Raw genomic sequence first — 14,107 nt, 5'->3', positions numbered from 1 at the left:
TTCTTGAGAGGTTTTGGAGTGTAAAAAGTTGTTTTATTGCAATCGGTTAGTCCATTTAAAATCAAGGTAAAGTAAGGACATATACTTAATGAAATAAGCGACGTAGCAAACTTGCTACGCTTAAGAACTTTGAAGGAATCGGGGCAAAACGAAAAATCAAAGTCTGAGTGTCCAGTGCTTGTACAACTTGATAGACATTAATGTTGCCAACTTTTTTTGTTTTAGATGCTCATGGGAAGTGTAATTGTTATGTAGGCTTTAGCATTGACAACTGGTTGTCTCATTACACATTACGTAGCGGGGCGAAAGAAGTCATGATTTCTTTTCAGGCTCCAATTTTTCGAAAGTTCTCAGTAACCGTTACAAGAGGGGGAGGAGAGTAAAGAGTAGAGGACATAGTGTTTTATAACGCAGACAAACGTGCTACGAAATCTTGATTTTACTAAATAAAATAAAAATCCCCGATTTGTTTAATTTTTACCGTATAAACCTCTGAAAGTGTAAAGAAAAAAGAGAAGCCATATTCATTATTCACGTCCATTTCATTTGAGTTTACCCATTAACGCCACAGCGGACTACGCGTTGGTGCATATTCAATGCATTTGAACAATATATTGCATTATTATCAGGGGGTCGCATGCTGTGTCACGTGAGCTTCTCAATATCATAACACACTGTCAAGTATTATATCTTTGAGCCGACCAGACTATAGAAACATCCGTAGCCTTTTTGACGCCGTTGTGGTTAGTCCTGACGTTAGCATGTCACAAAGATCTTAAGGTATCAGACAAACAATCGAGTAAATTGTGGATGCCTTGTGGCCGGTCTGCATTAGTTTGTTATCATTTGAAAGGGTTTAATGAGCAGATTTATAATAATTATGTAAATAATATGATTCTAAAATAGTGTTAAAACCCGCTCTATAGATTTCAGGTGAAATAAAAATATCAAGAACACAAATCTGTTTTCAGTCAATTATTTTACGTATTAGTAGTCAGTAACAGGGGCGAATCCAGGATCCGACGTAATAGGGAGCGTACTTTAGGGGCGTAACCTTTTGACTTGCGCCCCTCCCTCACTCTCTCAGAACCGAAATTTATTTTGTTTAATGTGCTGGCAGGAGGGTCGGGAAGAACTTTTTAACAATTGCTTGACCGAATTGGTGCATTTTCTGCGTATTTAATTACCTTTTTTTCTCCTATATTGAAATAAAAAGTAAACATGGACGCTTGGGGGGGGGGGCACTCGGCGCCCCCCTGTACCCGCTAGTGAGTAAGGATATAAATGCTTGCAAAAGGGATCTGAATGCATCAACATTTAACATTACCATAATTAGCAAACTATTTATACATCTGATACCTTAACAGTTATTGGCATCGGACTCTCACATTGGCACAGGATCCATAAAGATAAGAGTATTACCAATAGATGAAGTGATGAGAAAATAGATCCGGTATTACCATGCAAGACTGAAATCCTACGGCAGCGGTTTGTTGAGATTTTTAACCTTTAGGCGGGAATATACACATAGTTGATAGAAAACACATTGCAGTCTTGTCTACATTTGATTGTCGATGTTGGTTGGCCGTTCAGTTGATGGGCAAAGGGATCTCATTGAAATTGAAATCTGTGAAGTTATTCAAGAGTTGTCTCCCTTAAAATGAAGATGAAACCAGACAGGAGACAATGCATGAATGAAACGCTTGATTTATGAAAACACTCGATGCTGATTGCCTAATTATTTCACATTTTAGGGATGATGGTAAATCAACAAATGAAATAAATTCTTTAAAGGGACTGGCTCATGCTTTGTAAAATGCATTTTTTTAATTACGAAATAAAGTGTGGCAAATCAGTAGTTCAAAGTGTTAAAACTAAAATGCCAAAAGCTGGAACCCTTCAGCAAAAGTTTTTTTGCTCAATTATCGTTTATGAAGACCACAATTTTCATTATCGTTAACAACGCTTATATTCACTTAATTACAGCTTTGCTGTTGCGTGATTGATTGCTTGACATTATCACGCGATGTTATGAATGTATTTTAAGAGGTAAAAAACCCGGCTACTATAGAAGTAGCAGACCTTTATAAACTCAACAACAACAACAACTTCATAAGTCCTGGCGGTGTGGTGTAGGCGTCCGATTTCTATTTTCCCTGACTTTACCTGCACCCCACTAAAACCAAAATACCTCTGTATACTTTTACTGTATTTTGTTCTGCATTTTCCATTTCTTACAGTAAAATAATGACAAAACATGTGTTTTTAAATGCATTACCGGGGAAAGTAATTTTTCATTCAAAACCCTGAGCGAGTACCTTTAAGTAGCGCTGCGCTAGAGTACACGAGCGAATCCTGGTATTTCTTGCTGATAAGAGAGTGAGATGATAGCGTTATCGTGTGCGCTGCCTTTGACCTGATTAAACCGACTTGTATTCTGAAGTGGTTAACCTCTAGGAAGGATACGAACAGCATTAAGGTAGGACTGATTGTTTCAAGGAAGATTTAAAATACGTATTCTGTAAATTTAAATATCAAATACATGCTTGCAAATGTATGGAAAGATAATGTTAAAGACGTGTACGTGGGTACCTGCTTCTTGGTTAAGACTGGGACCAATAATAAACATTCTTCTAGGTTAAGGGAATCAGGACGTTTGTGTAGTTACTATGTATTGAATTTAGAGGGACAACACTTTCAGATAACTCATTTTCAGAACAATCTCATGGTAAATATACATTTGAAATTCATTGGTATTGTAACGATCGAGTCTTGTTTACACATGATCGTGTTTCTAACGCGTTATCTTGTGTTGAAACCATAACTTCACGTACATAGTAATTCGTGATAAAGCGATTTACACGAGACGATTTACAACACATTTCACAAGATTTGTGGAAATTGTGATTTAAAATTATTGCTAAAAAGTATTTAAAGGACTCCCTATCAAAAGTAAAAACAAAACAACAACAACAACATATATTCAGCAATGTCATTCTGTATTAATAGAAATATGGTCTGTAAGCAGTTTCTACAAATATAGAAGAGATAACTTAACTCAGTCACAATTTATCACTCATTACCAACAACTTGCTGCCTCAGTCGTTGTAAAACTCGGGGAAAATGTTTAAGAAGTTTCTTTTAACACAGTGTAATGTGATCACTCAGCGTTATCAGAATGATAAAATACTTTGTTTTTCAAGAGTACTTATTAGAACTTTTCCTGATACTCTTTCAGAACTATATATATTCTATAAGTATTTCTCCCTTCGGAAATATATCAGTGATGATAAAACCACAACTAGAATGTCATACATTTAAAAAATAATAAGACCATACATGTGTACATTACTGGTGTTTGTACATGTTCCCTGCTAAAACGGAGACAAACAATAGCAATTGATACACACTTTGAACAGCAGTCAAGCAAAAATTCATTTTCATTATCAAAACATTGTGAAATAATTAAAAAAGCCTCGAGGAAAATTGTTCCTTTATCTGATTTTTAGGTGATTGTCAATATAGACAGCGAAATAAAACTTCTTTATTTGTGGAAACTAACGATCAAAGAATGATTTCTTATAGACACCGTCGGAGTTCGTTTGCAACACTTACTTTTCTCCATATGTATAATTTGTTCTAGCAGTAAAACGGATGTTTCCCTTTTTGAATGGTTATCAGCCCATAACGCGAAATTTTGAGAAATTACCATTTAAGTTGTTTTATTTATTTATATAATTGTCTAAAACGTTTGATATTTTAATGATGTTTTCGTGAAAATCATTGTTAAATAACTAACATCCCGAGGTGACAATTACCTGTCTGTCTGCCTGAAATTATTGATAGTGTTGACTGTTGATTGCGTGTGTACCGATTCATGAAAGATAATGTCAAGTTTGTGCGGATCAATTGCGGCTTTTAATATGGGATTGTTGTATTTAGTGTGTGATGTTTTATTGCTTATTTAATAGCTTTTTCACTTTAAATGAATAAATTAGGAAAGAGCATTCTCATTCACCAGAGGTTTTTTCATGATAAATCTGTTCCGTTTTGTATATGACCTCATTTGCCATGTTTACGGTATGAGTGAATAAACAGTGTTTGACTTGACTTTGACATAGCATAGCTATGGTGTTCGAGGAAAAGAGCTGTTGCTTTACTTTTGGTTTTTATAGATACAAACTATTAAATTTTATGTAAATATGATTTCTAAATGAGCACATGGGGCTGATTTATTTTCATTTGTGTGCAGCAAATTTAATTTGATTTAAATTGTTAAGTTCATAATCTTATTGTCTTAACATATTAACATGCAAACTCAGTATCTTTAATTAGATGTTATTTATATGCGTCTGCGTGTATATACTATTATGTAATTATTCGTGTTCGTGATTTTTTCTCAAAACTGCCGCCTAACACGAAATCGGGGCTCTTTAAGCGGCTTAGACTGCCCTTTGTAAATTGATGAAGAAAAAGAAAAAAATCGTTGATGTATTCATTCGAAACAAAATATTGCCGTCCGACGTAGTATTTATGACGTAATTTATCACCTGGTATACACACACTGATAGAGGCTTTCTAACTAATAAAGTGCTTATTACACGGATGATCCAGTTTGCGGATGCATTAGCCTTAAAACTAATAAGGTTTGGTGAGATGCCGGAAACCTTCACCGATATGCCATAGCGAGAAGATGGAATAACTTCTAAATAAGCTACAATTCCACATTTCCTTAATGAAAAGTGACCTCACTGACCCGGAAGCTTGCTGTGACACAGACATTTGAACTATAATACTCGATTTCGAGCATGCACGAGATCATGCTTTTCAAAAACACCACCCTACGTACGAGGGCCTTCACATGTCAACCTTTACTATATAGTAAATATTTTGGGAAAAATTCTTTTAGTGGAATTTTTGGTTGATATTTATGTTTTTATGATAAATGATCATGTTCCAATCATTTTTGGTCTTGAATTATTTTTTTTTAATAATTTTGTTTTAGACATCTTAGTGCTCAACGAAGTTGTTAGCAGCAATGTATTTAGGTATGATTACCTAGCACCACGGAATAAAGACATACAAGTGACAAGTAGGAATATAAAATGTGAATCTGTCCATTTATTGAGGAAATAAAAGATCTATCTATCTATCTAGTTTGGAAAGCTTACTCAAGACATTCATATTACTAATATTTCTGGCTCGTCTTGAACAATAAATATCGATCAACTCTGGAATTGCTATTCATCATTCTATAATAAGTGATCTTTATAGCGCTAAACTGATCCTGCCTAAGTGTATTCTATATTAGATTGGGTTTTTTCTACCAGGATAAGAAACATTTACCAAATATAGAATTAATATTGATTTCGATACAGACACTGTTTAGTTCCATCTTGTAAGATGAATTCTTAAACTACATTTATCTGCGAATTTGTGATTTTACCTCACTCGGCGGTATGCGTTTTGGACGATTAAAGAGCATATCCTTTACTGGCTCTAACTTATGTAATACTTTTAAAATAGTTCTAATTTGTGATTCATTTCTGCTGCATTTGTTGCATTGATAATTCCTTTCCCTTTATGTTTTTGTATGAAATTTCATGTTATTTTCATTCTTGTTAATTCCACTGCTCTTTTGGATTTTTGTTCCCATATTGCTTAAGGAATCCGACCCACAAATGTCCTGTCATACCCCACCCTGTCATACCTCCACCCTGTCATACCTCCATCATGCCATACCTCCATTATGCCATACCTCCATCCTGTCATACCTCCATCCTGCCATACCTCCTCCATCCTGTCATTCCTACATCCAGTCGTACCTCCATCCTGACATACCTCCATCCTTTCATAACCCCACCCAGTCATACCTCCATCCTGTCATACCTACATCCTGCCATACCGACATCCTGTTATACCCCCACCTTGTCATACCTCCATCCTGTCATACCCCCACCCCGTCATACCTCCTTCCTGTCATACCTACATCCTGTCATACCGACATCCTGTCATACCCACCCTGTAATACCTACATCTTGTAATACCCCCGACTTGTCATACCCCACCCTGTCATACCTCCATCCTGTCATACCCCACCCTGTCATACTTCCACCCTGTCATACTTCCATCCTGTCATACCCCCACCCTGTCACACTTCCATCCTGTCATACCCCAACCCTGTCATACCTCCATCCTGTCATAGCCCCACCTTGTCATACTTTCATCCTGTCATACCCCACACTGTCATACTTCCATCCTGTCATACCTCCACCCTGTCATACTTCCATCATGTCATACCCCCACCCTGGCATACTTCCATCCTGTCATAACCCACCCTGTCATACCTTCATCCTGTCATACCCCATCCTGTAATAACCTCCAATACCGACACCCTGTCATACCGACATCCTGTCATACCGACATCCTGTCATACTTCAATCCTGTCATACCCCACCCTGTCATACTTCCATCCTGTCATACCCCACCCTGTCATACCTCCATCCTGTCATAGCCCACCCTGTCATACTTCCATCCTGTCATAGCCCACCCTGTCATACCTCCATCCTGTCATACCCCATCCTGTAATAACCTCCAATACCGACACCCTGTCATACCGACATCCGGTCATACCGACATCCTGTCATACCTACATCCTGTCATACCTACATCCTGCCATACCGACATCATGTCATACCGACATCATGTCATACCTCCATCATGTCATACCTCCATACTGTCATAACTCCGCCATCCTGTTATACCTCCACCCTGTCATCCATCATACTGTCAAACCTCCTCCATCCTATCATACCTCCATTCTGCCATACCTCCATCCTGTCATACCCCACCCTGCCATACCTCCTCCATCCTGCCATACCGACATCATGCCATACCTCCTCCATCCTGCCATACCTCCATCCTGTCATTCCTCTATCAGCCTTAATATACATTTTGACACCTGGCGACCCTATACAATGTCGGTATGATTTGAAAGGTATTAGTTTACTGATTGCAGGTATGTCAAGTAATGAAGTAAATGACCGGAATGAACAATCGTTATAGGTTTTATATTTGCTCTATTTCAGCTGAAATCGGATATAAACGACATATTTTGCAATATGTAAAGACCACAAATTTTAGTTTGCTATATTATTTCCAAAAGGAAAACAAAAACATTTACATCTTTCTTTCCAAACACAAAACCATTTCAACGTTAATACCAAAATAGTATTGGGTCACTAGGCATTCTTAGTTAACATATTTGAAAAGTTCTTTTCTTTTCTAATTTGTGGTGACCTCATACATTCGTGTAAGGTTGTGCAATGGCAAGAATATTCTGATACATGTCTGGTCGTCTAACACTTCATGATGCCCCACACTTACATCACTGCATTGTAAGTTATACGTCAAGTTTGAATACAGATCAGGTCAGGTCTTAAAAGAAGGTTACTAGGTCAACTAGTAATATTAAAAATAATCGTTTACACTTTCGAAGACGTAAATGACGTAAACTTCTGGTAGTCATTTTTTCTGTCTCATGCGTTGGTTTGTTGTGGTACTGTCCAATGACTATAAAAAGCTACCAAGCAGCGTATGCTTTGTCGTGGTACTGCCCGATGACCAGTCAGCGTATGGTGTGTCGTGGTACTGTCCGATGACTATAAATAGTGACAAATTAGCGTATGCGTTGTCGTGGTACTGTCCGATGACTATAAATAGTGACCAGTCAGCGTATGTTTTGTCGTGGTACTGTCCGATGACTGTAGATAGTGACCAATTAGCGTATGCGTTGTCGTGGTACACTCCGATGACTATAAAAAGTGATCAATTAGCGTATGAGGAGCTACCATTATCATGATACACTTTACGACTATGTCACTAATTTAAATCAAATACGCTCTGTTTTGGAGCATTTTATAAAGCTTTTGCAGAAATTTCTTTTCGATGACGTATGGAACGCATTTGATACAAGGCGAACATTCCTGGAAAATGATAAAAACGTATCTATTAAAAATGGTTTCCCTACAAATGTACATAAAAAAACTACATATATAAAGTATGCATTGAGGGAATATTTGCATACAACGGGCCACAGCTAATGCAGTTGATAAAATACATTATGTTAAACGACTTCATCAGACTAGTGTGCTTAATATGGTGAATGCATGAATAAGTACACATTTAGTTTTTTTGTAACGTAGTATTTTTAAATAGATAAACTAAAATACATGCTATTTCAGCCATTGATATATAACCAGATAGCCTATAACTAACACACACACACATACCGATACATACACTAACGCACGCACGCTAGCACACGTTAGCACACGATTATATTGATTATAAAATATGTAACAAAAATATATACATGATTCAAGAGTACGTTGCAAGTGCTATCACGCATATATAATTCGTGATGTGTAACCTTTTTGTAATGGCATGAGAGCTGCTCTCGGTGGTTTCCCCTTTTAACAAGTTTCCACTGTTTTTGATGTACGTCAACAACCAATGCGGAAATGTATGAAGCTTTATATAAATACAATGGTTCAGCGTATTTATAGTTTTTGTTATAAATGCTTAGTCACTATATCGAATGTACTTGTAATCATAATTTCATAAACAAGTGGTCTAGACAGTGCGGTTTTGACTGTGGCAATCTTTGGGTTTGAGTTTGATATGAAGGTTCAGCCTCAGGAAAATTACATTACATTGTATTATTTGTGCAATTTCTTCTCACAACTTCTTACACTTCTCGTACTGTACTGTATGGCTATTACTTAGTACATCATGCAAAGGTGAAAACGTAGAATAAGTCACGAAAGTATGCATACCACGCTTACTACGCTTAGAAACAAGAGAGAATTACAAATATCATTGATGAGTGCTGTGCCATGAAGGGGAATCACTAATGGAATGACTGCGAAAGTAATCATATAATGTACATGGGTATTAACATGTGAACAATGCCATGTCATGTCACATCAAAAACCTGCATCAATCTCACATTTTACAGGAAATCTGATTTATGTGACTTACATGTATGTTGTGTGAGAATATCTGTGAAGAATGTGATATCGCAATCATGGAAAGTATACCAAGCTCACACAAACTGCTTAAACATGTGTGCTTTAGCAAATATGCTTCAACTTCGCTTCTGCTTTTTGAGTTCACACTGTTTGTCTAAACTCTTAACAAGATTTTTTTCTCTCTAAAAAACGTAAAGTTTTCAGATCAATTACTGCAATGTGTCGTACAGTTGTAGGATTATTTTGATGTGACTTTTATCTCACTCTGAGGTCGTACAATTCCAGTGTACCAAATAGGACATGTTTTAATTACCGTACTTAACTCATATGCTAGCAGAAGCGAAACAGACATATTTACGTTGATGTTTTAACAGATATGTTAAAACTTACAATGCGAATTGCGTCAATTTTGACCAATAACTCCGACGTAAATAACGTTCATCTCACAAGTCCCCGTCAGTCTCAATAATACAGATGAGCCATGAATCGCATGAGTCGCCTTCTACACCAAATCAATAGTTAAACGGGAAGCTGGCCCCTGTATGTTTGCAAAGTATTGCTATGGTTATTTGTCAGCTGAGTTTACGCGATGGGTACTTGACGTCGCCATTTGCGAGATGGATAAATGTATCACACTGTGATGTATTAAGGCTAAAAGCGCTTGTTAGTTTGAGAGCTAGTTCAAATTGGTATTGTAAATGCGCCGTGGAACTTCCTAATCACCAGCAATTACATTCAGTGATGTTGTTATCGTATGTATGGACTACAAGTCAACGAAAGTAACCTATTGACAGATATTATACGGGACATTAATTATAAAGAAGAATTTGAGATGATGATAGAATAGATATGTATGCGATGCCGTTAAAGATTTCTTTATTATGCATTTTTCAGTTTTACATCAGGTTGCAGATATGATTTTAAAATATTAACAGACAAAATGTACATAGTAAGCCAGACAATGTTGTTGTTTGTGATTTCAGGCTGCATGAGGGAAATGAAAGGCGACGATGAGGGGATTCTCGCGACTGGCGGTGCTTCGCCGGGACGGCCGCTATGTTTAAGCTGTTACGTGAAAGCACATCGATATAATGAATTCTAGATGTACATAAATCTCGAAGGATTTCAGTGGATGTATAAACAGACAATATTCTCGCATGATGAGGAAGTGTCGTGTGATAAAAGTGTTGTTATGGTTAATTGCCATTGTAATGGTGCCATACTTGTACATGGAAATAACGTTTCCGGTGCGTTACATGTTCCGACATGCGAACACGAGCAGCTCGTGCATCATTCCCAGCCTGAATCCATACGACCCGTCCATCATGAAGTACGTATGGGATCCAAAACCGCTCACCTGTGACCCGTCAACCAACATTCTTACAGTAGATAACCATGGGCTTGTGATATTCAACAAAAGTGCCTTAGCTATTCTGAAACTTTCAATGAATCAACTTTCATGCACATACAGGATACTTCGACGTCAAAATGACGACGTTTCAGTAAAGTTTGACGAGCCGTTAACGCTGTCACCGCCCACACGAGTGAATGCAGATTTCTTTTATACAGAATGCTCAATTGACGGGAAGCTCATATTTGACCAAATTCTCACAAATGTTGCTAAGGAATCCGTGCATCGAACGACCCCTCTCCTGGAGGAGTCTGCTCACCATTTAAGTGTCGTCATGTTTGGTGTTGACTCCGTCTCCCGCTCGGCTTCCATACGGAAGCTGCCAAAAACCATCCGTTACCTTCGAGAAGAACTGGGCTCCTACGACCTTAAAGGTTATATGAAGGTATAATACCATTGCTTTAAAAGAAATATTTTTTGTGAGCTATTTAGAACTACATGAAATTGCTAGGCAATGCCGGTTTATTTAAGAAAAAACGTCTTGGTCTTTTTAAATCACTATCGCAAACCTCCAAAGTTCATCATCTAAACACATTCAGACATTTATGATTATTGGACTAAACGTCGAGCCGAGTCTGGATCAAAGATCCCATCAATTCTACCAGGCTTGTGTACATTCATATCGCAGAAAGGTGAAAAGGTTGTGTGATGTTTCACTATTTACCACTGTTCTAAAATTATAAGTAATTGTAGCTGAAACTGTATGTCAGAGTACAGTGTGTACACTCATGCACTTATGGCAGAATTTGGCCACATTGAAACGGAAGTTGAGGAATGGTTAATCATTATTTATGCTAGGTTTTATGATACTCAGTGAGTAGAGTGGTTAAAGAGACCTACTTCATCCTGTTGTTTATATTTGCATTCCAAAATCTAATTCTCCACAGCCGACAATGCCGCTTAAAGTGCTGATCTCTTATCCTATAGCACTTAAAATGATTAAGGTTTGTTAAAAGCATTCATCATAAATGTTCAGATAATTGATTTTGCTTCCGAAATGCAATCGCTTTTATGGTAAACACTCACTAGTTTGGCGCTTGCATGAATAATACATTGAACATATTATGTGATGTCCGTGAAGTAAGCAGCAAGTCAGAGTGGTAGCCTTGCAGCGTGAAATTGGCAGACTAACAGTGTGGCAATGTGAAGTTAGCAGCCTAGCAGCCTGACTGCGTGAACTTAGCAGTTTAGCAGCCTAACAGCGTGAAATTAACAGCCTAATATCTTGGCAGCCTGTCAGTGTGAAGTTAACAGCGTAGCAGCGTGAAATTAGCAGCCTAACACCTTGATTGAGACTTACATGAGTTTTGATGAATAAAACTTTAAACTTTAACTTGACTAGGAACGCTTAAGCTGCATTGAAGTGTTAATACTCCTCATATTCAATGTTTCTCGAATAAATGACGAGCTAGAAGGTTAGATATGTTGCTAGAAAGATTGCTGCACGAATACACTTAATACAGTCAACTCTATAGTCTACATATGGCTCGACAGAAAACTGCTTAGCATTCAACAAACGTAATTACCGCCGGTATTTGAGAGGAAAATTATGAGGAAGATAATGACAAATTGACAAAACGATCGATGCTAACATTCAATCAATAAATGTTGCATGACTAACTCAACTGCTTCAAACCCGAATCACATGACAAGCCAAGAGTGACACTAATTAGGAGTATATGATCGAAAAAAATGCACAGTATATCCAATAGACCTATTCTGTACAATTGCAATATATAAATATATATGTATATTACTAAATATGTTCCACCACATATTTCTTCCGGCAAATCAAAAATCCTTGAATAAACTCAGAATGTTTATCAGTTATTTGTTTAGAGAGAGACCAAAGCAGACGTTGTTAATACAGAATCCACTATTGTTTCTTGGATTGTATATTTTGTACGTTATTAAAACTAACGAGGTTGGAGTTGGGAATTCCATGCTATAACAAGTGCTTAAATACGTCGCCGTACCAATTTGCATGTACTTATTGTAAATGTCAATATTAAATTGATTATGACTTCAATTATATTGATAATGTCAGAGCACTTGTTTATTGACGCTGTACCGTGAAACTACAACTACTGTATACTTTTTTTCAGGTTGGTGAAAACACGCTGCCAAATCTGACGCCGCTGTTGACTGGCCGGCGCGTGTGGACGTCTGAGGTCCCCATCAAGGACTACACCACCGACCCCTTCGACCCCTTTCCATTCCTATGGCGCAACTTCTCGGAGCGGGGCGCCGCAACACTGTACGCGGAGGACTTTCCGGAAATAGGCACGTTTACCTATCTCACACGTGGTTTTGTGAGGCCGCCCACCGACCATTATATGCGGCCCTTCTGGCTAGGCGCGGTTGACCGTGAGCGCATGCGCAGCAAACTTGGACCCATTTTTCTATACTTGGAGAACAAGAACGTGAATCTGCAGGGTGGTGGATCTACGCTGTGTTACAAAGACCGCCCAAAACATGTGGTTCTGATCGATTATTTGAAACAATTTTTAATTACTTACAAAAATAAGAGAAAAATGATGTTTTCTTTCTTAGTTGAGTTTAGTCACGAATACCCAAACTTTCTTTCTTATGGCGATGGTGATTTCTTAGAGTTTTTGAAATGGATGAAAACTAATGGGCATTTAGACAATACAGTTTTAGTGTTTTTTAGTGACCATGGTTCTCGAATTGATGAAATTAGGAATACATTTGTGGGGAGAATTGAGGACCGCATGCCTATGCTGCACATGGTGATTCCAGATCATATAAAATCAAAGTTTCCAAATGTAGATACTAGTCTCAAAATTAATCTTAACCGATTAACCACACCGTTTGATGTTCATCAAACCATGATTGACGTCTTAAATAGTGATTTCGAAACACCAACAAAGTCTTTCATTGACGGCACCGTTCGCAGTCTTAGTTTACTTAAATCCATACCAGAGGGTCGCTCGTGCACGGACGCCTGGGTGCCGGAGAACTATTGCGCGTGCTACACGTCCACGCCCGTCAACGTCACAGACCGGACAGCCAAAGCTTTGGCGGGAGCCATGATCAGAGATCTCAACAAACGGCTAGCAGTCGAGCATCAGTGTGCCACACTCGCGTTAGACCGGGTGACTGACGTCCGACACGTGCTGAGCGGCCTACAACACACGGAAACGGACAACAAAGGAATTTCTTTGATGCAGTTTTTCCGGCCGGAAGATCGCGCCTTGCAGCGGTATGACCTCACCATTGAGACCGTCCCCGGTCACGGAGCATTCGAGGCGACATATCACGTGACCTCTGGTTCGGAGTTCCGCTTGGTAGGCGATATTGTCCGTGTGAACAAGTATGGGAGCCAATCGGCCTGTATCACAGACAAGCTGCTCAGACCTCTGTGTTACTGTAAGGGTCAGTAGCAATCTGCAATGTGTGTTGTGCAAAACAATGCAATTTTTCACAAAACCATTATGCATTGGACAGATTTTCATTCGTTCGTTTCATATTATCATAAAAGCTTACATTCAGCATTGTAACGATCTGCTAAGCATATATTATGTTTACTGCAGTCTTGTGTGCCTAATGCTTACATTATTTTTATTATGGTAATATTACATTTTTTTGTAAGAACAAAACGTGTTTTTCTTATAGATTTGCTATTAAAATTTTGAAAATGTCA

At 38.1% G+C, this 14,107-nt stretch overlaps 1 protein-coding gene across 4 annotated transcripts; it reads left to right on the top strand.

Annotated features, from left to right (window-relative positions):
• Positions 1-2,341: 2,341 nt before the first annotated feature.
• On the top strand, positions 2,342-14,107 carry LOC128226492 (uncharacterized). Of its 4 annotated transcripts, none has more exons than XM_052936385.1 (3): positions 2,342-2,479; positions 10,016-10,828; positions 12,549-14,107. In XM_052936385.1, the coding sequence occupies exons 2-3, from the start codon at positions 10,190-10,192 to the stop codon at positions 13,845-13,847; spliced, it is 1,938 nt and encodes a 645-aa protein (XP_052792345.1). In that variant the 5' UTR covers positions 2,342-2,479; positions 10,016-10,189; the 3' UTR covers positions 13,848-14,107. The 4 variants fall into 4 exon arrangements, with proteins under 4 accessions (XP_052792345.1, XP_052792346.1, XP_052792347.1 ...); XM_052936386.1 differs by lacking the exon at positions 2,342-2,479 and adding an exon at positions 9,650-9,784; XM_052936387.1 differs by lacking the exon at positions 2,342-2,479 and adding an exon at positions 9,687-9,811.

The sequence above is a fragment of the Mya arenaria genome, chromosome 3 (genome assembly GCF_026914265.1).
Source record: "Mya arenaria isolate MELC-2E11 chromosome 3, ASM2691426v1".
Lineage (NCBI taxonomy): Eukaryota > Metazoa > Mollusca > Bivalvia > Myida > Myidae > Mya > Mya arenaria.
This window is presented reverse-complemented; position numbering and strand designations above follow the sequence as displayed.